This window comes from Schistocerca gregaria, chromosome 4 (assembly GCF_023897955.1).
Source record: "Schistocerca gregaria isolate iqSchGreg1 chromosome 4, iqSchGreg1.2, whole genome shotgun sequence".
NCBI classification, from domain to species: Eukaryota; Metazoa; Arthropoda; class Insecta; order Orthoptera; family Acrididae; genus Schistocerca; species Schistocerca gregaria.
The window spans coordinates 410,896,891-410,913,763 of NC_064923.1; the positions used below are offsets into that span (position 1 = coordinate 410,896,891).

At 44.3% G+C, this 16,873-nt stretch overlaps 1 protein-coding gene across 1 annotated transcript in view; it reads right to left on the reverse strand.

Moving 5' to 3' along the window:
• The window catches only part of LOC126365942 (bestrophin-4), a 524,562-nt gene that overhangs the window by 39,596 nt on the left and 468,093 nt on the right, over positions 1-16,873 (reverse strand). The window contains exon 8 of the mRNA XM_050008717.1: positions 2,560-2,787. Within this exon, the coding sequence (XP_049864674.1) occupies positions 2,560-2,787 (228 nt within the window). The remainder of the gene's footprint in view (positions 1-2,559; positions 2,788-16,873) is intronic.

Below are 16,873 nucleotides of genomic sequence, written 5' to 3' on the forward strand. Positions count from 1 at the left end.
AGCCGCCCCTTACGTAAATCCACCATATTTCGGGGATTTTGATTTCTACGTTTCGCCCGCTGTTCCCAGACATATTATATGGGATTACGATCGGGTTATTTAGATTGGATTGTCCACAGAATACTCAAGCTAAAGATGCAGAAGAACGGGCGACTCTTGGTCACCGAGAATGTGGCAATAAACATGTTGGTTCATATTTACGTTATCTGAACAAACGGACCCAAGTCATGACACCACCACGAAAACATCACAGGACTGTCTCCAGCCCGATCTACATCCTCCACACGATACACAATAAACGCCTCCTTGGGCGTTGGTGCACTCGACACCTTGCGTTATTTTTAAAGGAAAAAAATTTCACTCGATTGACGACGCTAACGCTTGTACTCACCCGCTGTCCAGCTTTTGAGTTGGTGAAGACGTGCAGTTTTATGTGCCTTGTGCGCAAGGGGGTATTGCGAGGTATTAGACTCCAAATGTCCATTGTAAGCAGTTCCCTTCCCATCGTGCACCTAGAGACTTGTCTAAGAAGGACCTATGTTCACTGAAAACAACAATTCATGCCGTGTTTGAAGCCCATAATCACCGATAAGGTGTGATGCTTCTCTTCACTCCCTGACAGAACCTTCTTACGACCACTCTTCTTACGCCATGTTACATAGCTGAAGGGCGGTACACCGTTCTTGCAGACACGTTCATATGGTGCGAATGGCTCTGAGCACTATGGGACTTTACTGCTGTGGTCATCAGTCCCCTAGAACTTAGAACTACTTAAACCTAACTAACCTAAGGACATCACACACATCCATGCCCGAGGCAGGATTCGAACCTGCGACCGTAGCAGTCCCGCGGTTCCGGACTGCAGCGCCTAGAACCGCACGGCCACCAGGCCGGCTTGCAGACACGTTGGACAGTGCACTTTCATGTACTAAAAACCAGGCAACTTCATTCGTCGTGTGATCAAAGGCACATCTAAACACAATAGCTCCATTTACCATTTTGTTATGTCTCCACGTTTACCCACTTTACTGTGCCAGCGTGACACACCCACTTCACTGACATGACTAACGTCAATGTTAACGGGTCATATGATCGTATGGTAACGTCGACGACATTAGCCATGACTGCACTTTGCGCCGGAGAGCAATTCGGATGAAAATTTTCAGCATTGCACATCTTATCTACGGTTGTTCTTCGAAATACTGAACTGGAAATAGAGTACTTGTCATGCTTTAACTTTACAAGCCTGACTCGAATCTGCAGAAGTGCACATTCTACAAGCAGTGTGTGATGGATCGTATTTGGCACAAGCATTGACTAGTGTCTTAGTTTCCTGTCCCATTCATGAAGGGCGCGAGCTGACGTGTATTATGAGCACCCCCAGGCGCGTTCTTATCTCTTATCTTGTCCTCCACATGTTTATCCTAAGAGATAAGACGTATAAAGCACAGTCCCTTTTGAAGAGCACCTCAATCACATTGTCTGAATTTATGGGAACACTGTCTCGAACACGTAGCTCGCTCGCTCTCAAACACTGCCTTGAGATCAAAGAGCATTTGCAACACTTTTTCAGTGCAAACTGACAGCTCAAATTTATCTACTCCTATAACAACCCCAAACATTTTAATAGTGTCACAGAATTACGTACGTGATTTCGTCCTTAATCTGCGATATCTTTCCAGATTTATATCTAAGGACGTTATCTCCCCCCCCCCTCCCCACGCGTCGTTCGCTTACCCTATCTATTTCGAGGTGTATGACCTGACTTTCTCGTAACATGTTGTCACCAATCTTGATGATACTTTTGAATTTTTTCATTCATTTTAAAAATATTAAATTCTGTTCTAATATCTTCATTTCTCTGTTTATTACAATGTGTGGATGTTTGTAAAGACTTTTTACTACCTCTATTAGGTGATGAGGATATTCACGTTATTTTGACCAGTTTGATCTGTACTGTTGCTCTGATGTAATTTCTCATCTGTGCAATTTGTGTCTGAAGGCGTCTGTTCTAAAATTTCAGCTGGTCCTATGATCGCGTTTTTGAGGTCCTCTCGAATATCGTTCTGCTAAAGTGTTGAGTTCTTAAGTGATCTTGTATGGTCTATTATCCTTCCATAGGCTATCACAGCTCACGCAGCCATAGTAGGCTATGGAATATTTCGATGATGTACTTAAGCATTTATAAATGCTGAAAAAGAAATATAGCATACTTATCGGAATAAGTCAAATTCATATTTCGTTACCAGGATCTTATTATGATGGAAGGATAGCAATCCGTCAATCAGTCAACCAATCATCAAACAAACAGAATCCCATGTGAGAAAAGCCTCGTCTGTGTTCATAAAACGTGTTCACGTTAGCGGGATCTGCTGCAGTACCGCTGACTTTCACGAATGATGGGCAAGAGCTGAGCTATCCGAGCGTAATGTACGATGAAAGGAAATATCATACTTTGGTCTGTGTCAATCTGCAAGCATGTCGACACAAGGAAATCGTGGGAAAGGAAAGTGTGTGTACGGTCCTGGAAGCGGTGCAGTTCCGGCGGCAGCTACTCACGTAATCCGCGTAGTCTTCGACGGGCACTTTGGAGCGCGGCACGTTGGCGTACATGGAGTCGGCTTCCTTGACGACGAACGTCTCGGCCGAGCCCTTGGGCTCCGAGCGGCGGAAGTGTCCAGAGGCGAGCGTGTAGGGCAGCTCCGTGGGCACCACCTCCTCCCAATACTGGTCCTTGAGCAGCTCGGGGTGCTCCTCGTGCATCTCGTCGACGATCATGTAGGCCGCCTGCGGACATGAGCACACCACGAGTCAGTCGCCTTGCCGCTTCAGTTCAAATTCAAATGGCTCTGAGCACTATGGGACTTAACTTCTGAAGTCATTAGTCCCTTATAACTCAGAAATACTTAAACCTAACCAACCTAAGGACATCACACACAGGATTGAAACCTGCGACCGTAGCAGTGGCGCGGTTCCAGACTGTAGCGCCTAGAACCGCTCGGCCACTCCGGCCGGCGTTTCAGTTCAGAATGCAACCGTTCACTCTACACGTTTTCGGAGGATTGTACGACAACCATCACTAGGATTCATCTGGCAGCAGAAGAAAACAAAGAAAAAATACAAAAACCATTTCAGTACAAAGTTACGCGGATGTTCCGATTACATAGGCGAACAGTAATACCTTTACATGCAGCCTGGAGCTCTTGCTAGGATAGGCAGCGCTTTCCAGGTAGAATACAAGCGCGCTAAGATTGGGTGTTGTAGTCTGCGATACGTATTACTAGAAGTTAGTTTTAATACACATTCAATGGTTTCAGGCTGGTTTGCCCATCCTCAGACGAGGTCTATGTTAGATTGCAATGCGTTACGCTGTTTGTCAGTTGGCGAAGCCAACGAATGTTAAATCAGAAGACTTCCTGAAGTGTCTTGGGCTCCGTAGCAATGTCAACACACTCCACTTACGCACAACTCCGCTCAACTGTCACGAACTCTATTAGGGGGTGAGTACAAATAACATATAAAAATAATAATGCTAATTTTATGTAATATTTTTAATTATTATGTGTTTGTTTGTGTGTCTTTCTCATTATGTAGCCGACGTGGTTGCCACAGTTCATTCACTTTGGTTGTAAACTACTGTAATGGATTCACCATACTACATACGTAAATCGTATTATGTCAACTTTATTTTAAATTAAACCATTTTACGAACCCAACAGCGTAGATAGCGTTTTTTAAAACTGTAATTACCCGTTTCGGCCAAATTAAGCCTTCTTCAGATTGAAACTAGAATAAAGAGAAATAAATATACCAGGTTACGTGAAATACATGACGATTGTTACCACAAACAACGCGTGTGCCGTCGTTATAACTGAGAAGACAAAAAGCTCATCGATTATATATGCCAAACTTGGCGTTATTGTTACGACGAAGTACTAGCAGCAAATTATGTACCTACTGATGTGTGCTGTTGTGTTGCTGGTACATTTATTACCAAGGTTACAATATCAATAAAATATATTAGAATTTAGCAACTTAAAAAATTATGATATGGAGCTACCATTCTGCTATAGTTTCATTATTAGGATAGTCTAATATTTTTAAAAAGTTTCTCCATTATATTTGTCACACAATAAAAAACAAAACAAAGTTACATAAAATGTAGAAGCCTGAGACGTAATTATCTTTGAGTCCTGTGTATTTTTAAATTGTTGTATTCTAATTTTTTTACTGTTATTTTAGCCTAGGTAATAAGCAGCTAACACCACAGTTAGTAACAGTCCTACATTTTAGGTAAACTTGTACATTTGTGGGTATATATTATTATAAATAGCTTAGGTCAAAGGAAATAATTAATTTTTATTCTCTTAATTCTAATTTTAAATCTGAACATGTTCTTATTTGTCCGAAACCGGTAATAACAGTTGAATAGAAATGTAATTTTGACACTTTTTTGTAAGAAAATAAACAAAATCGCTTACTTTGCCTGCGACACAATGTTGCCATTCTGTTAAATTCATAGCTCCTTTTTATACGGATTTTTATGCTAGTCTAGCGAGGCACTTGCTGCGGCCGAGGGTCAAGGAAACGTCTGGTACCGATTCAAGCTATAAACAGAGCTGTATTTTCATAACAAGTTGCCCTGTCGTCAGTAAACACAGTCGCCGATTCGTAAACACTGCAGCATGCTTGAAATCGTGTTGCGTGAAGTCTGTCTACCAGGCGCTACTACTAGTATATTTGAAAATTAGGTGCCCGCATCTCGTGGTCGTGCGGTAGCGTTCTCGCTTCCCACGCCCGGGTTCGATTCCCGGCGGGGTCAGGGTTTTCTCTGCTTCGTGATAGCAGGGTGTTCTGTGCTGTCCTTAGGTTAGTTAGGTTTAAGTAGTTCTAAGTTCTAGGGGACTGATGACCATAGATGTTAAGTCCCATAGTGCTCAGAGCCATTTGAATCATTTTGAAAATTAGGTATTTAAGGCAACGAGACGAAGAACACACTTATGTAAACAGTTTGTTGCTTTCAGATAAATTTCGTATTGCGGTGGCGGAGGAGGAGGTGAAGTTAGAGTCATATTCTGTCAACATTTACTGATCAGAGATGGGGCACCAAGTTAGTTGGAAATGGACAGGAAAAGGTGTCAGCCGCAATGTTGTTGAAGGACTAACTTCTTCAGGCACGTGTCAGATAAATTTTAGAACATACAGTAAAGAAGTATACAAATCAAATGTAAGTTTCGTAGCCTGAGGCGGGGCATACAATGATAAAAAGGGTCCCGATTGCGTGTGATGCGTCATTCTGGATAAGCGGGAATCAAGTAATGTCGCGACCTTAAAGGAAGACGTACGTAAGACTACGATATAAGGACGTGGACTGTGACATATGGAGATTTGACTCTGGCGGGAAAGCATGCTGGGACAGCCGAAGTGGTGGTCCTTTCGCCTGCACAGACATCCTTGGCTGTAGATACTAACACACAATCAACACTATGTGATTATAGAGACGTCATCGCCATTGTAACAGTCTACAGACCGCAGGTAGCCATGATTTCGGTAGATTTCGGTATATTTCGATCAGGAATTCGATCGCGCGAACCACATCTTCCTTGCGAAGGTGATGGAACGAATGGCTTTCCCATCTGCCTTCGTCCTCTTAATGCGCCTACTTCGTGATGCTTCGTCGAGGGTGATGGTCAGTGTAAGGATGACAACATCAATATCGATCGCAAGGTCAGGGTTGCTCTCTTTCAACGATTATGTACGCTTCTCTGCGACCTGCATTGACGTTTATCAGAGCTCACCTAGGGAGAACGCACATTCAAATGTCGCGCCTATGGATATGACGTCTTCATCGTACGTATCAACGAGGTGGTTCAAGAGGCAACACGGTGGATCGAACAATACGGAAGCGGTGCGGGCAGATATACGAACTTCGCCAAATCCTGCGCGATGAGGACTCCCTAATGAAAATATGGCTCCGCTCAGGACGATGGAGACGCTATGCGTCTAGGAATCTTTTTCACTCGAGACATCCGTCGTACGACGGCAATCAACTCCCTGCGTCTTCTTCAGAACATCAGGACGTGCGTTCGAAGCCAGTTATTACGAGCAATGGACATGTTAAAAATGTTTATTAACATTTATACGGCACTGCGCATAATACACATCGCATAAATTTTACCTTTCTCTTTAGTGATGCGGCGTCGTATCCAAGCGGCCCTCTGTTATTTTTTCAGTATTGGTCACATATTCAAGATCAAATATGGCAGCTTCGCACTTCGCAAGCGAAGAGGGGGGTCTCGCCCTGGTCATTTCTCATACGCGCGCAACAATTCTTCACGTAAGTACGATGTTGAAGTTATGGGATCACAACCTCAACAGTCCCGCTGGACTTTTGGTCGACGAACTCGCACCTACATCATTGCAACCGACGATCGCCCTGGCCCACATTACACCAGCGCTATCACGTATCAAACTTTTTCTTCTGGAATACATGTCCACGCAGACTCTTCTCGTACTACGGCTCCTACTACGCGAGATATTTATCATCTCTTAATGCGGACTCAGCTCAGGAATGCTGTCGAAGAACGTCACCCACATGCATAGGTTGGCGGTGGTGTGGCTCCCAGCTCATCAACCATACCACACCACGGAAACGAGCGCCACCTGGTACATCGCCGTTACCGGCAAATACCCGATGTGAGACAAACCCCTCTGCCTAGGGTGTAACGTGGACGACACGGATGAACACCGTCTTCGGCGGCGGGCGTATGGTTCCTTCTCCAGCAGGTACTGGTCCTTATCTCCGGGCGGCAACGCACACGATCGCCCCCATTATATTCCTGCGTCCGGACGAGGTTTATTTTTCCTCATCAAAGATGGGTCCCGTCACCTGGATAAACTGTATGGCCGTTCTTTATCTTTCCAGAAATGGGCCCAAGAACGTGACCGAATTTTTGGACGTATTTGCTAACACGGCATCACATAATGAGAAGAGACATTCAATACCAGTTCACTTTCGCTAACTATCTAGAGAGCATTTTCTCCAACCCGCCCTGCAGTTGGAACCTCCCAAGTGGGTGGGTTAGACAGGTGAAGTTATTTTGTCATCACCATCAAACGCTCGGCGATCGCTTTAGGAAGCAAGTCTCCAAACGGTTTCTTCAAAACGAGTGGTTGCCGGTACGTTTCCGTACAAGCATCATTGAATTATTTTTGTCACTGCGTCCTATGTTAATTAAAGGAGTTTTCTGTTATTCTTTTTAAACTGTACAAGTAAAAGAGACCCAAACAAAACTGTTTCCTTAGTTACTTGTATCCTATAATTTCTAGTTAATGGGTAAACTTCAATTTTAGAGTAAGAACTATGATTATTCTATTGTTTGAGCCTTGTCCCGCAGTTACGCAGGGTCAGCCATCGTTAATCGGATGTGGCATGTTAATGTTTAAGGGGTGGCCGGATGCCCTTCCTGCCGCCACCCTGTACCCCCCGGGACGGAATTAGTGTACGCAAACTGTCTGCGTCGAGTGTAATCCATGGAATAGTGCGAAAGTGTTCAGATGTCTGCGAGCCGTGTAACTGAGGTGTATTCACCTAGCGGGATGTGGAAAACCGCCTGAAAACCACATCCAGGCTGGCCGGCACATCGGCCCTCATCGCTAATACGCCGGGCGGATTCGATCCGAGGTCAGCGCGCCTACCCGAGTCCAGGAATCAGCGCGTTAGCGCTCTCGGCTATCCTGGTGGGTAGTAAGAACTATGATTATTATGACCATATATATGAATTTGTTTCGTTATTAGCATACTTAACTGAGGTATAGCATTCTGTAATGCTGAAATCCGTTCTGTAAAACTTAAGTGCAATAAAACTAAATTTAAAAAACCGGCAGCGTGCACGCTTTCGAGACTGGGAAGGAAGCAAGACTCGGATTTAAAAAAATGAAAATAAAAAAAAAAAATAGTAAAGCGACCGCTTAAAAAATAAAAAACAAATCGGATGCTGGTTCGCATCCCAATTTATCCGAAACTTCTTTACCTCAGGAAAAAAAATAGAAAATGAGAAAATGGTTAAGGTAACTGCTCGCGATTAGCGGAAAACCGAGATCGAGTCCCGGTCCGCTAAACATTTTAAACATTTTAGTGCCACAGCTGGGTAATACATCCATAGCCATTGCAGCTGATGTCACGAAATTCGCGTTCAGTAAATAATTTGGGAATCTTATAGCTGTGGCAAGCCAAAACATTACTTCTTTAGGTATCTAATCATTGTGGACGACTGCTAGGTATATCGGTATAACCTTGAAATGAAATAACAACGCAAGCAATGGGATACATGTGGATTCACTACCGCCGAAGAATCTGAATATACTCAATGACTATCGGGGGGTTTTATGCTGAGTGGCTATTTTTTGTGACTACCAATGTGAGGTGCTAAAAAGATTATGTTCGTAAGCGCAAATCTTGTTAGGAGCGTATTACCTAAATCTCCTGATGAAGTTACAGGAAGCTGTTGAAGGATGAACTTTTGTTCCACGGCAGTGGCCCACTTCATTCTGCACGAGAGAAAGTGAGACATGTCACTTTTTTGGGCTCTCAAATTTTACTTCACACCTCGTATTCTCTTGACAAGGCACAATGTGACTAGCTCATCTTTCCTCGTATGAAGAAGACGGTGCATGCTAGACATTTCCATACCGACAAGGGCACGATTTTCGAGTTAGGTGATCAGCTACAATGCAGACTTCTAAAAGCGAGGTCCCTGCCATTCTCTGGCGTTGGTAAAAATGTGTGGCATGGAAGGGTGAATATGTAGACAAGGACTAACACCATCAACCAGTTTCATGGTCGCAGCATTTTATTTTCGTGGTGATAGTTTAAACAATACGAATACTCCTCGTAGCCCCCTTCGGTAGCTGCGCGGTCAACTTGGTGAATTGCTCACCGAAGGGGCCTTGGTAGGATTCCCTGCCGGGTCGAAGATTTCTCCGCTCGGGGATTGGGTGTTGTGTTGTCTTTATGTTCGTTCGTCATGACGGACATCCCACTGTTGAGATGGTTGTCTGGGAACGTCCTGAAAGCCAGTAAATTAAAGAAAATACTCATCCTATTACAGCAGCGGAAACAGAACAGAGATGACGACACCGGTTCGGGTGATGCGACGCAGGGCACACACAGTACTGTGAAGTGCCGCCGCATGTGGGTCAGGGAAGCCGCGGCTGATCGGACGTCCGACGCATGCGGGGCACGGCGTCGGCTGCCAGACAATGCCCAGTTATGAGCGGCTCGCGTTTCACAAGACGGGCGGCAGCAGCAGTCGCTGTCGCAGCCTCGCACGCCCCCAACGGCTGCCATCAGCGAAAAGGCTCACGCGCCGCTTCGCCAGCTGTAAACACGGCCGTGAGCCGCTGGATGCCCGCCCAGCTGTCACCAGATTTCCCCTCGCGGCACGTCGGCCGCCGGGCTGCCTTGAGGAGCGACGGCAGTTTGTCGACGAGGACGCGTCTCCGCCTTCTCCACAAGTGTGCCGATGCCTAACAGTCTCATGTCGCCGCCAGGGCAATTTAAAAGAATGGTAAACTTCCACTTGAATAACATACTTCGTTCCCCAAAACCAGCTGTTAACAATTCATCTCACTTTCTAAGCATCATTAACTTGTGACGCCCGAGCTTGGTGCACTTCGTTGCCAATCTGAAAGTTAATGTATGTCACGTTCAGTAACAACAGATATTTCCAACTGTTGGGCATCAGCTCAAATGACGGCTTCCTAACGATTTCAGACACTGTAACAAGGTGGTTAGGATACTATAGCAGGGCAGAAAAATGTTTATCTCCCGTTGTTAGTAACTGTCTAGAAGAATGAAAATTTCGCGTACTGTTAGCAAATAAAATATATTTCGTTGTATTTTTCTGCATCAGAGTTAAGGATGTTAGGGGAGGACAAGGTAAAGGGGAGAGGGGAGGACAAGGTAAAGGGGAGAGGGGAGGACAAGGTAAAGGGGAGAGGCCAGAAGGGAGGACAAAGTAAAGGGCAAAGGGGACAAAGGAGGACAAGGTAAAGGACAGAGGCCAGAAGGGAGGACAAGGTAAAGGGCAGAGGTCAGAAGGGGGGAGAGGGGAGGGCAAGGTAAAGGGCAGAGGCCAGAAGGGGGGAGAGGGGAGGGCAAGGTAAAGGGCAGAGGCAGAAGGGGGAGAGGGGAGGACAAGGTAAAGGGCAGAGGCAGAAGGGGGGAGAGGGGAGGACAAGGTAAAGGGCAGAGGGGATAGGGGAGGGCAAGGTAAAGGGCAGAGGGCAGAGGGCAGAAGGCAGAAGGGAGGACAAGGTAAGGGGCAGAGGGCAGAAGGGAGGACAAGGTAAAGGGCAGAGGGGAAGGGAGAGGAGAGGACAAGATAAAGGGGAGGGAGGAGAGGGGAGGATAAGGTAAAGGTGACAGCGGAGAGGGGAGACCAAGATAAAGGTCAGAGGGGAGAGCGGAGGACAAGGTAAAGGGCAGAGGGAAGTGGGAGAGGGGAGGACAAGGTGAAGGGAGAGGAATATGGCGAAAGGAACAGGGAAGAGGGAAGACATGGATAGAGTAGAGAGAGGTGAAGGGGACATGGCGAATGGAATAGGGGAGAGAGGGGGAACAAGGAACAGGGAATAAGTGAGAGGCAGAGGCGAGAAGTGAAGGGGGCAACAAGGCAAATGGGTGGATGGATAGTAGAGAGAGAGTGAATTGTTGACGTTATACATGGTCAATTTGTAGGCAAGAAGGGGGAAGCTGTGAAAGGGAAGGGGAGAGTGGTGAAGGAAAAGGTCAGAAAAGTAAATGCGAAAGTGGTGAAGCAGGAGGGAGGAGCAGTGAAGGGGAAGGAGTGACGGAGGAGAAAGGAGAACAGAGGAGATACTGGGGGAATAATAGAGTGGAGAGCAATGAAGGGACTGGGGGAAAAGGAGAGGTCAGTAGGGGCCAGAGTCGAGGGCGAAGAGGAGTTCAACTGGAAAAAGGAGTGAAGGAATCGAAAGAGCAGAGTGTGGACAACGGTGAAGGGCATAAGGGTGCTATGACCGGAAATAGCGAAGGCACAAGCGGTCTTCTTGTTTGTGTTATCCTTCTGTATTTTGTTCTAAGTGTATTCTTTCTGAGACCTGTATGCTTGCTCTCTGCTAGATCCTCTGATTACATATTGTGCATGTCAGTAGTTTCTGTTTAGCTGCTTTCTCTTGTTTTTACTTCAGCTTCATTTTCGTAGAGTTCTATGTAGCATACCCCTTTTGTAACTGCCATTGTGTCAATTGACCTTGTACTATTGTCTTTGTGATAAGTCTGGTTCTGTGAAACATATCACAAATACATCTTTCTTTTGGCAGGCAGTGCCATAAATTTACAAACCAAAGCTACACAATCTTTTCCTATATATTCTTCAACGGGATAGCCGTATTCAGTTTCTGATACTTATTAAAAATAGCGTTTAAGAAATTGTGATTATCATTGTTTCTTCTAGGTTGTGTTTCTCTGATTCTGGTAAGTTCATGTGTCGGCTTCCTTTCTTCATCTGGGTTACCTTCTGGGTGCTGTGACACAAATTATGTCATGGTTCATTGTTGCATGTATTATAGTATCACTTGTGAAGAGGTGAAACCACCAACATGGTATTCAAAATAGAGATATTCATTTTTTATGCAATGGCTGAAACCAATGACACTGATCGAAAGACACTTCGAGGTACTGGTCGTCGGAAAGCTATGAGGCCATGAGTGGTGCTAGATTTCTCAGGCAGTAAGAGTACTGTCCACGGAAATCAATGTGCCGGATTCGAGTCCCTGTCCAACAAAGAGGTTTAATCTGACGAGAAGGTTCAAAATAGTACTCACTCCGCTGCTGAGTGAAATATTGATTCTGGATACCTTGAGTTTTAAGGTTTAGATCTTGCATAACGTAATTATAACGAATGGATCGATCCCAGTGTGAAGGAGCACTTACAGGCAGAACATTGGAAAATATTTGCAAGACGAAGATAAAAACTTAACTTTTTGCCTACAGCATTTTCAGTAGCAACTTCCCTGCTAATTCTACTACGTTAAATTTAACCCACGTAGACACAAACAATATGTAACAGTTTCAGGATATTTTGCTATTAACACTGTTGAAAGACTTAGTTTCTAATGTTCGACTGTGTATATTATTTATTATATTTAACTCCTCCCAATCTTAAAGCATTACTGGCATGATGAGACCTCCAGAACACTCACAAACACATCAAAGTAGCGATAGGGGTAAGTGAAAATCTTAGACTGGGAAGAGAGAATAGCTATAGAATCAGGAAAATCACCAAAGCCAAAGAGGTTGTGGACGTCATCAAAAAGCAACGGTAAACCATGTCGCTGTAGTAGAACAGATATATTCGGCAGTCGGCATAATGGTATGGTGGACTTGCAGCATTTGAGACTCTGGTAAGGGGTATCACTGTAGTATTAATTACAGGGCACGTTAATGTAACATACTTATAAACATATGTTGCAGTTCAACGTCTCGTCGACATCACGGCCAATAGAGGCGGAGTACTAAATGTCACTAAACAAGGACAGGTATATCACGACAGTGGCACTGTTAAAGGTAAAGTTATGTTGTTCACATAATGCTGTTTACAGGAACACGTATCTCATGTTAGCGAGACGAGATTTCGAGCCCCACAGCTCCCGAATATGGCTCAGAGTCTTAGCCATGGCGCCACCTCGCCCAGTGTCATTATCATCAAGGACGGAAACGAAAAGCTACATCGAAGGTCAAGTGATGTGTTTGACTACTGGCGTGCCTGATTTGAAGGCTGTTAGCACCGTGGACTGCCCACACCCATCATGTCGCACCGCAGTCCAAATAGTACTGGCAGCACGGCTGGTTCGGGAACATACAAATGGCTCATCATTCGATGCCCCCTCCCACCCCACCCTCTTCTCCGCGTACACTTTCACCCTTTTCACTTTCGGTAGTAATTGTGACACGCATTGTATACAAATCTTATAGTTTTGCAAGCGGTCAGAGTTACTAACACCTGTTAGCCGGCCGCTGTGGCCGAGTGGTTCTAGGCGCTTCAGTCCGGAACCGCGCGACTGCTACGGTCGCGGGTTCGAATCCTGCCTCGGGCACGGATGTGTGTGATGTTCTTAGGTTAGTTAGGTTTAAGTAGTTTTAAGTTCTAGGGGACTGATGACTTCAGAAGTTAAGTCCCGTAGTGCTCGGAGCCATTTGAACCATTTTATCGTTAACACACCGCTACAGACGCGACTCTCGCGTCACGGGAAGCTGCAACAGAGATCGCCGTGTTTACAGTGCGTGTTAACCGTGTGGATACTTGTATTATTGTAAACAAGGCCATCTTTTGTTTCAAGGTATGTGACGTGGCTCTGTTATCCTGGACGGCCGAGCGAGCAACGTCCGTACTCTCGGGCGCTAGAATCGTGGAGTCGGTGAGTTTAGTATGGCTCTGCTGAACACACAAATTCCACATTCACGTGACAGTCATAGGATCCCGAACAACGGGAACAGCAATATCACGGGACGATAAGTCAACTACCCTGCCATTGTCTATTTCCGACACACGCATGTAGACGTTAGAAAAGGCACAACTTGATCTTATCAGCAAACACTATCTAAATGCGATTACTGAAAGGGAACCCAGCTGTATATTCTTTCGTTGTATTCAGAATGTATTGGTTTGGTGCACAGGTTCGTCAGATACATATAAGAGAGACTTTTATTCATCAGTAATATATTTACCTTCACTACTTACAACGGTTCGCCACCGCTGAGGTAACTTTTAGATTTCTGGACTGTAGAAATCAGATGGTTTTGAGAGAAATGTTTAGAGAGTATTTTTATCGGGAAAGGAAGTTCGTTGAAATCTGTTCGATACAGAGCGGTAAAGGTGAAAATCTGGGGGTGCGACCGTAATAGCAGCGCGGTTCCTTACTGAAGCGCTTAGAACAGCTCGACCACAGCGGCCGGCGTGACTATGCTGAGAAGTAAATATGTGGGCGTGAAGAATAAAAATGTAGACTGTTAATAACGTTTATTCGATTTAAAAAGCGTTAAAAGGTTGACATAAAAAATTCGGAGGCATTACTTTCCAGCACAGTCTCATACATATACGTATACGCCCACGCCGGCCGCGGTGGCCGAGCGGTGCTCTTCGGTCCAGAACCGCGCGACTGCTACGGTCGCAGGTTCGAATCCTGCCTCGGGCATGGATGTGTGTGACGTCCTTAGGTTGGTTAAGTTTAAGTAGTTCTAAATCCAGGGGACTGATGACCTCCGATGTTAAGTCCCATAGTGCTCATAGCCATTTATACGCACATTATCTTTCGTGAAAAGGAATTTTGACTCGTCTTTGACCGAAACAGACCTTCGAGAAAAGGAGAGATATCTAGTGCTATTTTCTTAAGCGAAGTGCAGAATGCGTGGGCCAGAAACTCATTTCTTGCAAGTTGTTTCCTACTACTGTTGGATGTTGCAGCTCCAGTGGCTGTTGTAAGGTCTTTTAATTCTGTGGCAGTCGCCGTACGAAACCGCAGTGTAGAGATGGTCCGATAAGTGGAGGGCTGCACATATTTAGATGTTTGCAATAACACGTAGTTATTTTACGGAGAGAAGCTTGTGTGGATACAGACAGATATTCGCTGCTATATCTACAGAGGTCGTCAACGTTATTATACGATTTTCGTGTTACTTGGGATCAATGAATACGATTGCATGAAGCAATGTTTGCTATAATGAGACGTGTAGTAGGTTGGCATGATTTACTGTCATGGTGAGTTGACGTACAGGTGACACACGAACTATGTTACTAACATTTAACAAAATACCTGTGTGACGCATTGTACCACAACTTCATTTGAGTTCCCGGTGTTGCTGAGATGTACGACCTAACTTTCACTAAATCTGTTTCTGTAGCTAGGATATAATGCTATAATTTCTGTAATGTATCTGTAAGTTATAAGAGCTGAAGAACATGAAAAAGAAGCACAGGTTTCAGACAGGGTTGCAGCCTACATCCGATGTTATTCAATCTGTACATTTGGCAAGCAGTAAAGAAACCAAAGGGAAATTTGGAAAGAGAGTAAAGTTCCATGGGAACAAGTAAAAACAGCAAGAAAAAATATTCGAATAACGTTCGTAACTCAGTTGTCTCAAATTTATCTCTACTTGATATCACATCAAAGTTTCAAAAACTTAGGTGTTTGCCAATAATATTGTGATTTTGTCAGAGATGACAAAAGACTTGGAGGAGCAGTTGAACGGAATGGACAGTGTCCTGAAAAGAGGTTATAACATGAACATCATCAAAAATAAAACAAGAGCAATGGGCAGTAGTCTAATTAAATCAGGCGATGACGAGGAAATTATATTAGGAAATGAGACAGTAAATACAGTAGACGAGTTTTACTATTTGATCAGAAAAATAAATATAGAGAAAATAATAATAATAGAGTATATAAAATGCAGGCTGATTATAGCAGAAAAACCATTTCTGAAAAAAAAAAGAGTTTGTTAACAACGAATATCAATTTAAGTCGTGATCATAGCAAACAAAGTTGTAAGAGAAAAAACCATATTGTTACAGTGACCACTGAAGATGCCTTAAAATAAAGCGAAAGGCGTCTGGTCCTAAGACCTTTACTGCAGTTGCTGAAGACGGCAATTAGCATATACAGCTAGTAAATTTAAGTGTCATGAAGTCTTGTCTGAAGGTACCTGTCCGACGTGTAGTTTTGTACAGAAGTGAAACGACGACGAAAGGAGTGCAGACAGGAGGTGATGTTTGGTTTGTGGGGCGCTCGACTGCGCGGTCACCAGCGCCCGCACAAGTCCCAATTTTTACACAGTCCAATTTTTACACAGTCCAATTTTTACACAGTCCAATTTTTACACAGTCCAATTTTTACACAGTCCAATTTTTACACAGTCCAATTTTTACACAGTCCAATTTTTACACAGTCCAATTTTTACACAGTCCAATTTTTACACAGTCCAATTTTTACACAGTCCAATTTTTACACAGTCCAATTTTTACACAGTCCAATTTTTACACAGTCCAATTTTTACACAGTCCAATTTTTACACAGTCCAATTTTTACACAGTCCAATTTTTACACAGTCCAATTTAGCCACTGTCATGAATGATGATGATGATATGATGAGGACAACACGAACACCCAGCCCCGGGCAGAGACAATCCCCAACCCGGCCGGGAATCGAACCCGGGACGCAGAGGCAGCAACGCTACCCGCTACACTACGAGCTGTGGACAGTGCAGACAGGAAGGGAACTGAACCTATTGAAATATCGTGCTACAGCTTAATGCTGAAAACTGGATGGATAAATCGAGTAACTAATAAGGAGCGTCTGTATTGAACTGGGAGGAAGAAAATGACAACTGGACTAAAAGAAGGAATCGAGTGATACGACACATCCTGTGGCATCAAGGAGTGCAGTACGTGTGTGCGGTGTGCGGGGGGAGAGGGGGAGGGAGGGGGGGAGGGGGGGGGGAGAGACGTAATCGGTCTTCGAACTGAAAACAAAAACAACAATAAACAGCAAACCACAAAATGTTGTATTAAAGTGAAGCCGTGAGAGGCCTCTACATTCTTATTTTACGAAACTTAAGAGATCCATTAGTCCCATGTTAAATAAATGCATATGAACTTTCTTCTCAGCTAAAGGTTGAAACCTAAATAAGGAACAAAAATATTTTGTACCACTTTTAGATGCAGAGCGAAATGAGGTAAAATTTGATATTATTAGCAATGAAATATGTCCAAATTTTGATTCGTAGCAGCAGACGATAAATCAGGACAGGTTGAAGCGTGTTGACAGACCTGCCGTAAACCGAATGAATTC